A 19,137-nucleotide genomic window follows, 5' to 3' on the forward strand; every position below is an offset into this window, starting at 1 on the left:
TATTGTTTATATAATTTATTTTTAATATTTGGTCCATTTAAACTATTTACATTTATTTTATTTGTATACACGCCACACTTCTTAGTCTAATGACTATAGCTAAATGTAAAGTCAATGTGAATGTTCGAATAGGAGATTTGGATGGAATCTGGTTAAAATGGAATTGTTAATATAACGTAACCTAAACATAACAGAACTGTCATAGGTTTAACAATTCCTAAGTAACTGTGACTAACGGAAATGCCCACATTCTGTTATACAATGTTTACAAAAAAAACTTCAACAACGAACTTGTAGAGCATGATTTTTGCTATCATATCGGTTCTATTTAGTTATATGATGCAATGAATTCATAACGTGTAATGAGAATTGTTTTGCTGCTTAGATACGTCGTCAAAATACAACCAACTACTTAGAATGTCCGCAGCGAGCATTCATATACCTTTACGTAATACCACATAATGAAACATGTAATCCTGATAGTATTAATAGTTTTAGAATTAATATAATTTTAACAATTTCAACATAATAAACATATAACGCGTACAAAGATACATAACAATCGTCTTGTGTCACAGATGAAGCGAAGTAGTATATTAAACAGAACCTTAATAATTCTACTAAATTCTTGATCAGCAACAGAAGGAAACGCCCGCGGACTGGCAATTAGGTGTAAACTCACCCTCTTCACAAAAAGGGAGATATGATGGTGTGTGATAATTATAGGGGCATCACCCTACTTAACGTGGCATATAAAGTATTGTCCAACGTATTGTACAGAAGATTGATCCCCTATGCTGAACAAATACTTGGGAACTACCAGTGCGGTTTCCGACCCAATGTGTGCATCAATAAAAGTACTAGCTTACTATTGCGGTTTTAATCACCGCAACAGTCCGACCACAGAACCAAGTTTTTGACAGGTGGATTAACATGATCTTTTATGTACTTCCTTAAACAGGATCCCACCTCTTGGATTCCTCTCCCAGCTTCATGTTCAAGCCAAACATTAAAAACCTTTCTGTGCTACCAACATGGATGCCAAGGTTGTCCAAATTCAACTGCCGTTTGTAATATGTTATTCCAATCGGCAACTTTGGAAGAAGATGGGTATTTTGCAGACCAAATATTAAAGTTTCTAATTCAGGATTCTCTTTTGCAGATTTGAGATCTTTTCTCATTTTTTTTTCCATGAAACCTTCTGCCTTTTCAATAGTATTTTTTAATTTTAGAATATCTGCCGCTTTACCTATAAGGCCTTTATTTTTTTGTGATTGAACTACATTTATACAACTCTTTTGCAGATTTAAGAACTTTTCTCATTTTTACCAATAAACCTTCTGCCTTTTCAATATATTTGAAATGTTTTAATTTTAGATTATCTGTCGCTTCACCTATAAGACCTTTAATGTATGATTGAAATATGCCATGCATATGTATGGAGTATGATATTCATACAGGTATCCTGTTAGGTTTATGAAAACGCAGATTAAATTCAGAATAGAAACATTTTTTTAAGTAGAAAAGCTAACTGGGTTATCACCGGCTTCTATACTGTTCTTGTACAAATTGTATATTTTGTGTAAGTTCAGATTAGCGTCAAGATAATGCGATTCTGTATCAAACCTACAGTAATGCGACATATACCTAGGAAAAGCTTAATATGATTGATGACTTTCGTTATTCTTACATCGGGAAGTTTATTTAATCACCCACTTTTTGATCCTCGTAAGACTTCTCAACCAAATAATAAAAGAACGACGATTCTCCAATCTGCTGTTTATCTGTTATGAAGTCCAATGTGGGTTGATACAGGGTGTTAAGTGTTGATTGCAAAATAAACTTGAAATAGCTTACTGTGCTTTGAGCGGGTTTGAATTGATGGTTAAACGTTTCACTTGTATCTCTCTTTTAAATACTAATGTGACAAATCATTTTTGCATAATTTAAATAACGATATAATCTACCATGTGATTAGGATAACTCAATTTTTAATGTTTTGTGGTTTAACTCCTTTTTGCATAACGCCATCTACTTGTACGAAATACACAGCCATGGAAGAAATGGAAGAATAACGCTGGAACCAGTGATGGGAATGTAAGAATCAATCAATTTTCTACTTCTTTTGGCATCATAACCCTAGATGGGACTTTGCCTGTCTGGATATGTCCTTCCATTCAGACCTCTCTTGTGCCCTTCTCCTCCATTGTCTTACATTCATAGATTTTAGGTCATCTTCCACGTCATATCATCATCTCGTTCTGGGCCTTCCTTTTTTTCGTCTTCCTACGACATCCATTGTAATATTTTCTGTGCTGATTTTGTATCTTTTTGTCTCTGGACATGTCCCATCCATGACAGTCTCTGACTTTTAATTCTTCTTAGTTAAAAGATACAAACAACCATTTGAATTTAAATGCCACAACTGTGGAAAAATGGAGCACAAGCGCTTTTAGTCTTGGAAAAAATAAAAATGTACATACAGCACTCCCAGTAGACAATGGTGAGAAGGTAACATTCTTGACTGCAGAGGAAACCACTCTAGTTATCAACTCTTAGAGTCTAATTAAATAAATCTCATAATAGACAGTGGCACTACGAATCACTTAGTTAAGAATGCTGAAAAGATTTTAGATAATATCCAAGAAGTAACGTACCAAATAAATATAGCAAAGAACAATCATTGGTGGCAACAAAACGAGGTGATTTGAATATACAAGTCGCAAAAGGTCAATAGAGATGAAAAATATATGGGTATGTAATTAACTTTCATATAATTTAATTTTAACGTCAAATTGGACGACCTGCAACAGATTTACGAGATTAGACCAATATATGATCATATTCAAAATATAAAACAAGAAACCTGATGTCAAAATGATTCAAAATATGGGCATTCCATTATTCGACGTACAATTTTTCCATTTCTTATTTTAAAATACTTTTATAAAAATAGTTTAAAAAATATATCATACAATAGAATATATAGAGAAATAACTATAAAATATACACGTTTTTAAACATTTAAGATCACAAAATATTTGACTGCCTCTAAATGGTCAGCTGAAGCACTGGGGTTTGGTTTACATTTGCTTACCTAAGTGTTTGTGGGAGTACAATAATTTAGTTAAACTACTGATAATAAGGAATACATATCGGTATAACCAGATTTTGATATTACCCCAATTAAAAGTCAATTATGACAGCACTAGTGTCTACTTTCGTTATAAGTTTTTCGCAAGAGTCAAATTGTGAAAATTAATGTAACAAGCTACTACAAAAAAATAGAAAATTATCAGTATAAAGCATTAAGTTAGTACCGTCAATCGGGGTGACTTTTTGAAATACAATTGCTTGTAGTTTTGGAATGGAAAGACCTAGGAAGTTCCTATACCCCTCAAAAGTTTAGTCTCGATCTCTAGTTTATATAGTCAAAGTGCCATAACGTTTTAAGTTAAAAACATTGATGTATCAAGCCACCCAGTGGGTTAGAGTGATTTGGTACACGTATTTATTTCTTTATATCATTTTACAAGCCTTAAGGGTGACTTGATACACAAAAAAAATGATTTTTTTGAGGTTTAAATTTAAAAAAATACATTCAAAAATTTTTTATGCAAAACTTATGAAAAATTAACGTTTATTCAAAAAAAAAGGATTAGTTATCCCTTTATACAGTAAAAAATTACAAAAAATGTTTTTACAATACAAGTATAACTATAAAACATTAAAAGGAAACTTAAGAAGTTCTCTTCTTTGTTTTGTGGCGTAGGTAAGCGATACTTCACTTCGAAAGAGTAAAAAAACTTGTGTCTTTAACATCAAACCATGTAAATGTATCTTTCGAAAGTTTGTAAGTTCTCTAAAATGAAAATTCGACCGACTTGTTGGCGTCATTGGATGAACCTGCCACGCTGAAGACCTGAGCAACAAACCGTTTTACTTGCTTTTTCACAGAATTAATTTGCATTTCAATAAGCAAAAAATCTTGTTTAATGTCATTATAATCAACTTTGAATTTACTCCAATCCGTCTGGGACTCGGTCTGGGAGTTTTCAAATTCTGAAAATATAGTGGGTTCGTCTGACTTATCTACCGATAAATTACTCTTCTCGGCATGTTCACTTGAATCGTCGTTTTCAATAACGGTTTCAGTGACGTCGAAGTCGTTTAATTTCTCTTCTTCTGTGGACTTTATCTTAGGTTCGTCCCTGCTACATCTTAATTGTCTTAAAATATCAATGAGAGTTTTCCATATTGTGTTAATTGGCTTCAGCATATGTAGTGTCTTTCGGAATTTGTTCTAAAACTTTCATCCTGTCAATCGGAATTATTCCAGACTTTTTAAATCCAGCTTTAATTCTTTCGGCAGTGTTTGTTTCCATTTTGCTTAACAGTTTTTTAAGGATAGACGGAAATATGTATTTTGGTACTGTTCCTCTATTGACTTTTAGTTTCCACTCCATTAATATATCGCGCCATTGTCTTTTGAATGGCCTAAAATAGGCAACATCTAGAGGCATTCTGTGCTATGTGAGTTGAATTTTTGGATACCAAAAATAAACCGGATATTATTATCTTTACATTCAGCAATGACATAAGCGGAGAGATGGGACGATAAATTGTCTCCAATTAAGGCTCGTGGTAGGTCTAGTCCCTTCAGATAGGACAAAGCTATCGTAGAAAACTATTCATCAAAAGTTTTTTAATCTATCCAACCTGATTTAGTATTGCCATATCGCGTTCCTTTTGGACCTCCTTTTGTCCATGTGTCCCATAAATGGATTGAACAAAATATCACGAATGGTGTACCATTTCCAGCACATGCCATCATTACTGATGTAGAAGCTTTAGAAGAGTTTAAAACAAATTCTGGATGCTTGTATCCCCTTTTAACGACAACGTGCTTTCTCCCAGGGTCATCGGCCAAGTTAGTTGATCTCATTGTAGTTAATTATTGACACTGGCTTTACATTTAACAATGAAATCTCTAAATTATCGAAATATTCATTCACAATTTGTAGCGAAACTGCGGCGCGACAGCGTTTGATGTTTTCGGCTATTCTGACTTAATATTTGGATAATTCGGCTTAAGTAACCTTGCATCTAGTCTTCTCCTGAAAGAGTTTTCCTTAAGACTCCAACCTTTCGTTATTGTCTGTTTAGGTAAGTTTTTACTATTTGCCTGACTTCATAAGATGTTATACGGAAGCCCCACTATCTTGCAGTCAATTTCATTATCAATTCCCGGATATCAAGTAATCAATTCCTGGTTATATTCTTCTCCTATTTCCATTTGTTACATTCTAGCTTTCTCATGATCCAGTTTATTGTGCCAGATTTGATTATGTCATTTCATCACATCTTCACCTTGTTATTTCTTTCTTTTGCTAGTTCTTGGTCTCCAAGTAATTAGCTCTTTCCTCAATCTATTTTGCTGTCTTCTGATTAAGTTCTATGCGATTTTCTACATCTTGTAATCTCGTCTCATATCGAGACCTTCCTTGCGTTTACCATTAATTTAACCTTCGACGATAAGTTTTCTTCCTTCTATTTTTCTCGAAGTATATGAGGTGAAACTGATCTATTTTTGTTGGCAGCCTTATGTTGGCCTTCAGTTGCATTATAATTGAAATGTTGGTATGATGATTTGTGTACGATATTACCAAATTTTTTCTATAAGGCTGCATCTCGAAGGCATCTATTTTTCTTTGCTTCGAAATCAGTCATTTTTCTAATATTAGACGGATTGCCTATTATCATTATGATACCATATTCCCTGGTCATCGTGTCTAGATTGCTTATTATTTGGACCTTCGTTTGCTACATTTCTTGCTTGGTTTTCTTGAGGTACTTGTTACAGATGAAACTTTCTTTTGAAATTGTGTGTAAATGAACTTAGTTTTCCTTTGGCCATTCACCTTGTTAACAAATTATGACACGTAGCTTATGGATTGTGTTGATACCTTCTTCTCCCATTGGTTCTATTACTTCGTTATATCGTCTTTAAAACTGGTAGTATTTTGCTCGCCAGATAAAAAAGACGTGAATCTCAGCGCATGGTACACACATAAAGGCTAAAATTCCATCATTCTCAATTATGAAATATGAAGACACCAAAAACTCTCATATTTAGAAAAAAAATGCTTTATACTGAAAATACTTATACCAGAATAATTGTCCCAAAAAGATTAAAATATTTATAAGTTAAAATAAATAATATGTGAATTATAAACAGTCATAATTGACAATTGAGTGTTATAAAAAAAATTTGATTTACAGTCACTAACATTACAGAGAATATTCTGTACAGAATACTTATTACTATAAGTTTTCCAACAATCTAAAAACAATACAGTAAAATCAGTACTAAGAGCTTTTTGTCTGATACAGTCCTATATTTTTACATTAGATTAAAACAGTAAACATAACCTCACAAATCGTTTCCTAGTACGTTACGGCACATAGGATAAAAATCAAACAACTAATTATTAGACTCGTAGTCTATTATTTTAATAAACCTAAAATGCTATAAATACGGTCCAATTATTCTGAACAGGGGAACCGTCACTGATCTAAACCGGCTTTATCTTCATAAATTATCCGATGCTACATTGTTGCTGCACTCTAGTTTGCATAGATTATAGCGAAATAAATAGGAATATATCAGATGAAAAGATTTAGATACTGTATTTGAGGACCGGGCATTAATCTTGGACTAAGTCGCAAAATGTTTAGTTTTCGGATATTTATTCTTTATTTTTTTGTAAAACATTAAATTCTTCAGTAGCTCTTAGATAATGAAAGAGCTGAATGACGTGGAATCTATAATCTATTCCCACTACAAACAAAAAACTAAAAGATATCGAATTAGTTTCTCGAAAAGAAATACCAAACTACTAAGAACTAATTTGGCTAGTACACTTGCTACTCTATAAATTCTCGTTAGGAATAGATTAAATTGTAGGTCCTGTATGTCGGTGTATACTTGATGATACCTCAAGCGCTCAAATTGGATTTGCAATCTCAAGAATATAGTTGGGACCAAGTTTCAGTATTTAAACATAATTTTTCATACTAGTTGCAAGTTTGATTAGTAAATTTAATTTTGTTATTATTGAAGTTATACTTCTATACGCGCGTTCAACGTTGGGAATTTGTACGGGAGTGAATCGGCAAAATCATTACATATGTAAGATATAGGTAAGAGAGAGACAGAAGATATATTTTCTCTCTCTTTCTCTCTCGAGAATAAAAATGTTTCTTTTGTAAATATATTTAATATTTATTAATATTATTATGATTTTTTCATTCTGTTCAGATTTGTCTTGAGCCTCGTTAGTCATGTTAAATTATAAATTAAAACTTGTAAATATCTCAAGAAAGTTCAAATGTGTACTTATATACACAACAAACAACAATTAAATTTTGTATCTGTCAATGTCAGACAAATTGACAGTTGTATCATGAAACAATATTTTTATTTTATTAATATTACTATCATGGTAAATTAAACATATGCGTAAGTAAGTTATGTATATTGTCATTTTTAAATACTTATGAATATTGCATTTTAATTTGTATTGTATTGTATTATTATATTGAATTATGTTGCAGTGTATTGTATTGTATTTTTATATTAATAACAAAATAAACAATAAATTTTACTGCAGAGTATGTGTAAAAAAATTTTTTTGCATTCAACTCTTTTCATAAATATATGAAAATAAAAATATACATTTTCATCAAAATATTGATTCAATCCTTCATTTACTATACTCCTATTACAGGTCAAATGTTGTTTATATACATCAAACCATGCACCATATACCTATATACCTAATTCTGTTTATCTTTCTGCTCTCTCTTACCTATAGCATTACATATGTAATGATTGTGCAGATTGACTCCCATATAAATTTTTAACGGCGAACGCGTGTATAGAAGTATAACTTCTACCCGTTTTTTTTTTATTCGAAAATGTGTCCTAGTAGCGGAGATGAAACAGCAATGCTAGGATGCGTATTTCTCCTTGAAAGGATGTCACAAGTTCGATCAGTGAAGTAAGTTTGACCAAGAGGCAAACAGCATCGAAGAAGCTTTGTTGGATCAACGGCATTAAAGAGTATTTGAGTTAAGTTGGGAGTCAGGTGGCAAACAGTGACTAAAGACCGGTCCGGTCCAGACCAATCATGCGTACAGCGCCGCAGACTAGTATATTATTCTCTTAAAGCATTCAAATTATTTTAAAAATGTATTAAAGAATACATCAAGAAAAGTACGTGCAATCAACAAATATATTATAGAATTTATAAAGACAAGGAAGAATAACAAGTATAAAAATATATATTGAAACCAGGCTATCAGAAAACGAAAAACAATATAATAGTCAGACACAATAGGTAACAAACATAGTAAGACAAATAAATGCAAAGTCATGAGGACAATTTGTATAAGAATTGCAGGAAAGAGGTTTCTTGAAGAAAATAAGACAAATGATGGAAGAAATATGAACAGCAAGAAACACAACAAACCAAATTCAGACAAACGCTGAATTGATAGCTAATACTCCAGTCGTCAGAGACCAAAATGCTACATAACCTCTAAAAATTACACAAAAACGAAATTTCATGCTATCGGTTTTGAAGATTAGGTTCTAGTAATGAAAACTACATAGTGACCGTGACCGGTTAATGAAAGTTATAAATTTTTTTGATCTCACGAGAATCATAAAAATTTACAAAAATCGCGCAGCAAAATAGAAAAATTGCATAGCTGCGCTCTTCGCCTTTAAAACGCATTTGGATTTTAAAATAAAATTTGGATATAAAAGTTTTCCAATGAGTTATACGCAAAACTGAATGACCAGAAAACAAAAATTTGTCTTAATCTTCAAAATCACTTGTAAAATGCCGACGGCATCTAACTCGTTAAAGCCACATTAATGACTCTCACGCCATCTTTCGACGTTTGTCTCAACTCGTATCGTAATCGTGGCAATTAGTCATATTTGTAAGTTATTGTATTTTATACGTTTTTCCATGCTAACACGATTTCTTTTGCAATTAGCTCATTACTAATGCCCAGTCCTCATTTATAAATATAAAATTGCTACCTTTTCATAATACAAATTCATAGATAAAGATTTTGAACAACTAGAATGTAAAGAAAACGGTATTTGATACATATATCACAAGAGGTACGATAGTTTCTTTTGTTTGATCGCATCAGTTTCTATAACACTAACGATAATGGAGCATTAGTTTTAATACTGAAACCAAAAGTGCTCTAGAAGTTTATGACCTTCATATTCATGAATGCAGTGTTGCGATATATAATAAAGAAGTTTCCGTTTATCCGTGAAATATTAGCAAACTTTATTTATTGGTAGGAGTGGTATTTATTGTTAAGATTTCTGAGTACATCTAAATCTAAACTACAACATATAATTTGTAAGAACTTGGAACTGCAAACAGTTCCTTAAGTGACTGGTAAAGCACAATGAAATAACTTTGTCATAGGTGCATTGGAATAAAGGAATTACTGATAATATTGCTAAAGAAGGACCTAGTATTTTTATAGGACCATACTCCTTCTGCGGTATGACCGCATATACCTATTCCATGCTCAAGGCAAGTAAAATGATTATTACAACCTTCTAATCGCTACCACAGCTAAAGTATACCAAAAGATCTTAAAGATCACATTGTTATATGAACAAAAAATTCTACAACATTATACAAGAAGTATAATAAATTAATGTTGCGGACATGAGGAAGCTTGTATGACGGAATGACGTACAGCATTTAGAATAAATATATTAAGAGCATAGATAAAATGGGTAGGGTGCGTTCAATGGCGTAATTGTAGTCGTCCAATGAAAAGAATTACTAAGCAAAGTAAAAGAGGAAAATCCCAGTGGTTGGTTATATACCATAGTTTAAAAAAACTTAACATATAACTAAGAACTTCTTAATAGTATACCGAATGGTATACTATTTATTAAAAATAATTTAAGAATTTATCCAAAATAATTACAAATCTTCAAAACGTATTTGGTCCAATTTTGGACTTATATGGAACCTTTCTTTCATTGACGTTTGAATTCCAATGGTAGAGACAGTCTTCAAAAGGTCATAAACTCTGTTGCAATTATGGTTTTGCTATAAATATAAGTATCATTTGAAGCCCACAAACTAGCAAGATTATCTGGTACTACAATTCGACCATATTAACGAATATGGAGTAATACAGTAAGAGCAAAATGGGAGCATAATCAGATATATGTTATAAATTTCATTTAAGCCACTTTCAGTGACTTTCGTTTAACTGGTCGAACTATAGATATTCGGAAAGCAAAGACATTACTTTTGCATAAAATAAACGGTCAGCACAAATCTTGAAATATGAGATAAGGTCTCTATAGATCTAAGATATTTAAGGTTAACCACCTACAAACTTTATTGTAAAAAACAAAACAGAACCAAAAAATAAAAAAAGACACCAAAAATATATTGTAAAAGTTATTTTTCAGAAGGCAATGACAAACTACAAGTAGTAATTTGCCTAGTACAGCCTTTCTATCTTGTTTAAATCTCTATGTATTGTATAACTGAATTAACTGTGAACTCTTCTTTTATAAATTTGTGCCCCAACCGTTTATTATAAGATAAACCACATTAAAGGCTGCTACGTTAGAAAAAATCATGGAATTTCTATGAAAAACATTTAACACTACTTATTAGCTAAAAATCTCAAGCCATGAGCAATGGTTAGACATATAAACATTTACATATAAATAATTAAGGAATAAAATCTCTCTAAAAAGGAAATGGAATAAAAGCCTTTCACAAGGTTGAGCTGAATGTAAGTACTTGTATAAGTATACTCTCAGAATAAGTTAAGTATGGTTGGATGGAGGGGATCGATGTATATTTTGGAGTGTAATGGACGTGTGTTCAAAAGAATTTTTAAGAAACTTTATTTAAGAAGTTTTAATAATTAAATAAGTTGAGACGATTTCTTGTGAAATGAGAAATAGGGTGGTAAGTAATAAAAAAATGACAATGTGTCATTGTTGCAAGTTAAGTTTCATGAATATCTCTTTTTCGTTTCAAAGATATTTACTAGGTCCCATACTTTATACCAACTCTGTATACTATTACATATTTACAGACTTAATTTATGCAAGCCTTTTCTTATGTAAATTAGTTGTGTGTTTTAACAACAGACACACAACATTCAATACAAACGCTGTTCATTTTGGCGCACATGGCACTTAAAGTGTTAAGAAGTAGTGGAATAAGTACATTTTAGATAATATAGATAACTCCAAATGTTTAAGTTTTAAGTAATTCTTAAGTACCTACTAACTTTAAAAGACCCGTTTCTTCAAATACACACATATTACATTCTATATCACCCATAGCACAAGGTCCCATGTATTATAGCTTAGCAACCTGACTCGTCCCAATTGTAAATCTCCATTTACAATCTTTTTACATCAATAACCTAAGTATATGGAAATAGGTTAAAATTCTATCGAAAAATGCTCAGTTCCATTTTTTGTTAAAGATATAAGCGTAAAAAATATAAGATATAAGTAAAAATTAGCTGTTTTATGTTCAAAAAAAATTGATCAGTTGATTGTCAATTATTTTTTCGTCGTTTGTTAAAAATTTTATCAGTTTGATCTTGGTCGTGTTCTGGATGGTGTAGGTGGATTAGACCTAAAAAGTAATACATTATTTTTTACAAAAGTCAGGGAATTTGAATTAAAGAAATTATTTCACTACAATTTTAATATATTAAAGTTTTTCAGTTTGCATTTTGTAAATATTGTTATTTACTGAAGGAGCAACAGCAAATGTTACAAATACTATAGTAGAAGCCAACGTTAGAATGCAGTGCAGGTAAGATAGGTAATGTATTTCTTACGGGAGAACGGCCGACCACGTTGCCGGTTTGCCCCGAGCGGCCCATCAGGACCAGATTTAAGAATCATAGCACTGGAATATACGCGCACACAGCAATTGCCTACGGTTGTATAAAAGATTATCATTAGTGTTTCAACTAAAGCATGATTCAATCATCGATGTATAAATAAGGAGTTACATTGTCAAACTAAACATGAAGTAAACTACTATAAAATCATATTAAAAAACATAGTAAAACATATTAAAAACTCATTGTCCATAGCTTATTTATATTTATCAATTATCAATATTTTCCATTGTAAACACATTCTTTGGGAAATAAAGATCATTATAAAGTCATTAGGAGAAGGTAATCAGTTTTAATTCCTATTGTCCACCCAAAGTAAACATGTCTATTTGTCTATGTCGATTTGGTTACTGGCGCCGTTGGGAAAGTATCTGTCGTGAATTTCAAACAGGGTATGACTCTTAGTGTGCAAGTAAAACGTGTGGTGTTAAATGTATTGAACTATCATCTGAACTTAACACCTTAAACGCCACAATGCATATTAAAAAAAAAGTTATGTGGGCCAAACACTATTAAATACATTTACAGTATTAGTGTATGCATTTTAAATAGTTATACTTTACTTTAAGTACAAAATCTTACATTTTTATTGTTTTTTAGAATTATTTTAAGTGAGAAGCACGTGTGCATCTCGTGGCCACAAATAACTTTTGGATTCCTGGAGCCATGTGATGCACACTTGATTCTCGTATATTCGTAACTCGTAACTTGTTTATTTTATACGTTACATTCGCTAGACAAATGCATTTCGTGTTAGTTATTAATTGGTTGTCGGTAGGTGAGGTTGTAGTGTGTATTATCAGTTTTCAATATGTCATATGAAATGAAGCAAAAGCGTTTGCAAAAGCTAGTGGAAGAGTTTTTTTCAGACGAGTAAAGTGATGACAGTGTTGTTGATAAATATTTTGAATTAGATAGTGATGACGAATTCGTCAAATCAAGGTGTTCCAGAGAGCAAGAGACAAAAGATGCAAGGTAATTTACAAGATTTACCTTCAACATCGCAAAACTTTAGGCAATGGTATCGTCTACAAGAACAGTAGACGATACCATTGACAATGTTATTTCCCAATATCGACTGCCAGATGATGAAAACTCTTCAGAAGACGATGACATTGTGATTGATCATAACCGGCCCTTGTTATGGAACATGGCAGATGGTCAGAACTTGAAAAACATTACATTCAGTGTTCAAGACTCGGGTATCAAAACCGAGTTTTTTGAGATGTATGATAAAACTTCACTTGACTTTTTTCAACTATTTGTGAATGACGACATTATTGATTGGATTGTGCAAGAAACTAATCGATATGCACATCAAAAGATGAATATAGGTGGTCACGGTCCAAAAGCTAGAATTCATAAGTGGGTAGATACAAATACCGAAGAAATAAAGACATTTTTGGCCATTCTTGTCTGGATGGGATTGCAAAGATTGCTAAAATTGTGTTCATATTGGTCAAAAAATCCATTATACGAAAGCAAAGTAAAGTGTCTTATGTCGCGTAATCGGTTTGAATTATTACTTGCCAATTTACATTTTAGTGACAATGAAAATATTGATACCAACGCGTATCTAAAGAGCAGTGGCATAATTATGTAAACCATGTCAAGAAAATAGAAGAAAAAATGTTTGTGGTGGGCAATTTGCAGGAAGATATTGAACCAGTGATAATTAATATAGGAGATGATTCAGAGGATGAGGAGGATTTAGATATGGATTGTGATTAGTATTAATTAACGAGAAATATTTCAGATTTAATGCTCATTTGTTTTTTTAGTACTGTACGTACAATATATTTCAGTTATGATCTTGTGTATTTTATGTATATATATTTATTGTGTTGTATAGGGTAAACTATTTTTTTGTATATATGTATATAAGTAATTAGTATTTTGTGTGTTTTGTATAAAACTTAAGAGGTCGCTGGTTAAATGAATTTAGAAATATTAATAAAGAAAAAATGCAATATTTTGACTGCAATACAACTGTGAATAAATTACGAAATTAACTAGCCTTACTCATTATTGTTATCTGTATAAAGAATGTAGCGTTGACCGTCGCGACGCCATCCGACGTACAAAAGAAGGGATGTCCCGTGTGTTCGCTGTTTCAGTGATGAAGTCGAAGTGTGTGTCTCGTCTTGAGACTTGAGATTCGGATGGTCAGAAAGAACCCTCTAACCGTTAAGTGGTTTATGGAAAAGTGCATCTCATAAATCAACCCTATTGTAGGGTGCTTCTGAATAGCGACAATCCAATTCAATGGTAACAATAATATGACACTTCCCATGTTTTGTGTTTATTGGCGACACAAAATAACAAAAGAAGTCAAATTCTCTGTACTTAAAACAAAATAAATGAGATAGCCAGTTTAATAATTTTACGAGATTTTATGAAATAACCGGAAACAATATATTTTAAAGCAAATAAGTTAGAATATGCCATTGAATTAGATCACATTGTAGTACAGTAAAAGAAAAATATTGAATGTAAAATATGAAAATAAATACCACATACTTTCTCAAACACAAGGTATTAGATGTTTTATGTATACAGGCAGTTTTTATAGAATTAATTTGTTTTTTTTGGTTTATTCTCTTATTTAACTAATATGAAATTAAGAGCAAAGATTTTTAAAATGAAGCGCGTATGGTCCTGATTTCTCAGTCTATCGCCAAACTACCACTCACCTACCACTGTGCTGACATGAGCTGCATCGCTGCAGGCCGTAAAACCAACACTTACTCTAACTGTGACTTCTACTATAGGTACATTATCATATCTATTCTACCTGAATGGTTAAAAAAATGATAAGTTAAGCAGTTGTTACAGAGATACAACTTACTGTGAGTCTGGAACTTTTGCACCATAGTCCTCTAAAAATTTGTTTAAGTCAATATGTGGCAATAACTAAAAAATAAAAATATAGTTAATATAAACCTGTTTTGTTTTTTAATATAAAATGTTTTTTAGAGAAAGAAGATAAAAAAAATAAAAACTTGGTTTTTCAGACGTAAAATTTTACTAACATTTTGTTGTAGTATCAACAGGAATAATTTCTGAAGTTAACAGGTATATCCCAGAACATTATTAGGTCTTTCAGGTTGCATTATGTATCACTGTAATATTCTTTTCAATTTTAATAGTATTACCCAAGTGGACTTACTTTACACTGATTTGAGTAAAGCTTGTGACTCTTGACTGGTTTTTGACTGCTTAAAATCTAAGTTAATTTGGATTCAGATCTACTTACCTAAGATTCTATCAGTGCAAATTAGAGGATCTGTATGGTCTTTGTTTAATGTCCCTTCACATTTATCTTAAAAGTGACATCTAAGACCCTGCCTCATCTAGCCTTTTATTAATATTATTGGACTTAACTTTTTAATAATATAGTAAGTATATATTGGTTTCAGATAATTTTTAAATTATATATGCCTGTACACTGTGATGAAGATTGCCATAATTCAAATATAAAACATTCATTAGAATATTTCACCTATGACTAGTTTGACTAGACTAAATCAAAGCTTAAATTTATGATGTGCAAAGAAACAATCTTTAGTACGATAATTTACTATTTTTAGTACAATTAATGAAATTTTCTTGTACCTGTATTGTAAAGCAATATATGTAGGTACAGATAAATTAGTAATTCTCTCACAAACCAATCTGGTATTACATCCTCTACATGTTCTACTTTTTTCTCAATCTTCTAGTATTTCCATTTCCCATATCTTAAATTGTCTCATTGTCATACTCTTAATTTTCTGCATGTTTATTATATGTTTTTCTGTAAAGTCATATCACTTTCCATAACTATTTTCTCTTTAAAAAAAATCCTAAAGGAATTGAGATGAAGTAGACTCTAAGAACATTGTATATTATTAAATAGGCAAAGCCATTTGTTCCTCAAAAATAGACGGAACTTTAATATAATCAAATTAAAGCTAATGCATAAAAAAATAAAAATATGAATACTTTTATGTTATCTACTGTTAAACATTGGCATATTATTAACTGGCCAAAACAGGTTAAAGTTCAGTAACAGAATTTTAAATATTCATACCTTAGAAGGCTGAAGAAATCTAGCTGGTATACGATTTATCTTTTCAGAATTCTTATTTGGACCAAATCCAAGTTCCAGTAGTACTTCTTCGGGATCTGGCTTTCGCAACTCTAGAAAAGACTCTACACTAGAACAGTGACTAGTTCCGTCGTCAGAATGGAATGAAAAATCTCTAGAAAGAGATTTACCAGAATTATTAAGTAAAGAAATTCTTCTTTGAGTATTGTTAGACGCGTTTCGCGATGGGAGATTTTCGAACCATTGTTCTAATGGGCTTTTCTGCATTCTTTCCTGGAATAAATGTTAAACCTCTAATCAATATAACGTAATGTTATATTAAAATTACGAAAATCAACAAGTGGTTGCTTCTATTTTTAGATATAGTGAGGTAATTTCACTATCATATGACGTCTAAAAACAAAGTGAATTTAAAATAAAAACAATATACATTTTTGAAAAACTTACATTAATACATTCTATTTGTTATTTACATCCAGATACTACTTTGATACTACTTTCTTATCTTGTTATCTTGTTTTGTTGATAATAAATAAATATTGACAATTGACTTTTTAGTAATTTTTATTGTAGTAAATGTTGGTATTAATTTGACACTGACAGTGACATATGACGTCACGTAATAAAAAAAGTTTATGGTGAAAGCAGAGCTACCGGAGAAATTAGCAAGACAAATTTAACTGTGATAATTATTTAATCAGTTTATTTAAAATTCAGTGAAAATTGTTTAGAATTGTTAACGTTCTTTGGTTGAGTAGGTCTCTGTTAATTCTTTAGTTTTTTCGCGGTTTGTTGAACCCTTTCAATTTTGACAGATGTTTACGGTTCTTTGCGTTGGAACAAGTGTCCTGTTTAAAAAATGTTGGATTAATGATTTATTAATAATTTGCGTATTTAAATGGCCATTGCAAATTTAAAATTATGTGTTTAAATACCAATAAACATTAGTGTGTTGGACTGTTATATCCTAGAAGCAAACCAGGAAGAGGAATAACAATTCAAAATGCCAAGGAAAAAATGAATGATGACGATAGTTTGGTAAGTATTTAATAATTTATTTTCATTTGAGTTGTACACTAATAGTTGTCAAAAATCTTCTATTTGAAGAATTCTTCTTGGTCAATAAACTTTCTAGTTTGTTTTAAAATAACTGTACAGTGCGATACGTGGGAAAATATGTAAATACGCTCATAGAATTTTAAAAATATAATTACACAATAAAGCATCCAAGTCGATTCGAAATCCCGCAATAAATAATTGTAGATCAGTTTAAATGATACATTTTAACCTGTGTTCATCTCAGTAACTGTGTATTAGATTTAATATTAGTGCAACATTTAAAAAATATAATTTTACAAACTAGGAAGTGAATGTAATAATCAACAAGGACTACGAGAATGTATGTTTAATTAAAATACACGTAGCAACGATGTCTACAATTTTTTTTGTAAGAATGTTGTTTAAAACATTTAAACATGCATGTTCAAATTGAAAAAAATTCAATAAGTAATTGTTGAATAAATATTATAAAAAAATAGATATTTACTTTAAGAAGTTCAAAACTCGTGGTAATAGTGATATAAACAATATTTAACAGTTAAAACTGCTGCCTTTATGCATCTGCACCTTCAAATTGCTTAGAAAATAACCAAAATTGGATGACCAGTTGTGTTTTGATCAATATATAATCTACTACCTCTGCCAATAGAACCTGAGTATTTGTAAAAAAATTGGGCAAAATATTGCATTTTAAGAGATTGTCTGTAGATTTTTCGAACATGGAGGGCACAACAACTTTAGGCAGAATCAATTCATGTATATCTTTCATTTCTAATTAATTATGTTTTTATCAATTTTAATGTGACACCTCTTAAATATCTCAGCTGATCTCATGGCAAAGTTTCAGCTTCTTTCTCATTAGCTTCCTGGTTTAACAGCAGAGATTTGTGCCAGTAAAACGAGGGTTTTATTATTACCTGTAGCCAAGGCTTATGTTTTTATAATTTGGTAATATTATAATAATGTTGGATAATCATATAATATTATCATTACCAGTTACAATATGGCTAATATGATAAATCTCCCTTTGCTGTGCCTTTCTTAATAACATTTCTAATTTTTTTTAAAGTCCTGTTTCATCAGCATTAAAGAGGTTTTTCACTTTATAACCTTTTATCAAACCCTATAATTTAATTTTCCATTCTGGAACACCTTTTAAAATTTCTAAACCAACCACTGCTGACTCAAAAATAACTGCATCTTAGTTTTTTTAATTGTTTTGCCTTTCGATATAAAATATATAAAATGGGACTATTTGCTCTTTTGCAGGCAAGACTGTGAGGAAGATCACATTTTTATTATATCACTGATGTTGAAAAAGATCACAAGGAACTGGGAATATCAGAGGGCAAATTTGGAGAAGAAAGTCAGAGACATATTTTATCTAAAATTATACATATTACATATGCAACACACAATACACAAATATATTACCACATAAACATACATTTCAAAAATGCATAATACACAAACAAAAACACAAAATACACAAAACAGTATTTTTCTATCATCTTACTTCTCCTTTGTACTTCTATTATTTTTTTTTTGGGAGTCTATGTTTCAGTTACATATTATTATGTAGCAATGGAAAAAAGGGCATTGGCCAACCTGAGCTTAGCCATCCTTGTTAGTGCTCACTCTTTCCATATTTTAACTAATTTAGCTGCATTACTGGTCTACATTTCATCTTTTGTTATCATAGAGCCCAATTATAGAAATCTGTCTACTACTGCGAAATTAGTTACTTGGCATATATGCAGTTGATTATTATTTGCCCTTTTTTATTTAATTAATGGCTTTGGATATCTTGATCCATTCAGCCACAATAATGTATTTAACTACTTGAATTTGTTAATGATGTATTGACCTATTGCATTTGTTAACAAATTAGTACTTTGCCTAGAGGTATATTAAAAAAATATTAATCAGTAGATTGACAAGAAACCATACTTTCATTTGTTACATTTAGGACCCTAACCAACTTA

The 19,137-nt window shown here is 31.1% G+C and overlaps 2 protein-coding genes across 4 annotated transcripts in view; one reads left to right on the top strand and one right to left on the bottom strand.

The window, feature by feature from the left end:
- Positions 1 to 16,651, bottom strand: olf186-M (Ki-ras-induced actin-interacting protein-IP3R-interacting domain olf186-M). Of its 2 annotated transcripts, none has more exons than XM_072537237.1 (4): positions 16,541 to 16,651; positions 16,076 to 16,366; positions 14,852 to 14,916; positions 1 to 11,729 (listed from the first exon to the last, which is right to left on the bottom strand). In XM_072537237.1, the coding sequence occupies exons 2-4, from the start codon at positions 16,358 to 16,360 to the stop codon at positions 11,684 to 11,686; spliced, it is 396 nt and encodes a 131-aa protein (XP_072393338.1). In that variant the 5' UTR covers positions 16,361 to 16,366; positions 16,541 to 16,651; the 3' UTR covers positions 1 to 11,683. The 2 variants fall into 2 exon arrangements, with proteins under 2 accessions (XP_072393338.1, XP_072393337.1); XM_072537236.1 differs by having other exon boundaries at positions 16,076 to 16,486; positions 16,541 to 16,643.
- A 58-nt stretch (positions 16,652 to 16,709) lies between these two features.
- The window catches only part of Rgl (Ral guanine nucleotide dissociation stimulator-like), a 325,958-nt gene continuing 323,530 nt past the window's right edge, over positions 16,710 to 19,137 (top strand). For both annotated transcript variants that reach the window (XM_072537244.1, XM_072537245.1), the window contains exon 1: positions 16,710 to 17,131. In XM_072537244.1, the coding sequence (XP_072393345.1) occupies positions 17,111 to 17,131 (21 nt within the window). In that variant the 5' untranslated portion in view covers positions 16,710 to 17,110. The remainder of the gene's footprint in view (positions 17,132 to 19,137) is intronic.

Source organism: Diabrotica undecimpunctata, chromosome 7, assembly GCF_040954645.1.
Source record: "Diabrotica undecimpunctata isolate CICGRU chromosome 7, icDiaUnde3, whole genome shotgun sequence".
Taxonomy (NCBI): domain Eukaryota; kingdom Metazoa; phylum Arthropoda; class Insecta; order Coleoptera; family Chrysomelidae; genus Diabrotica; species Diabrotica undecimpunctata.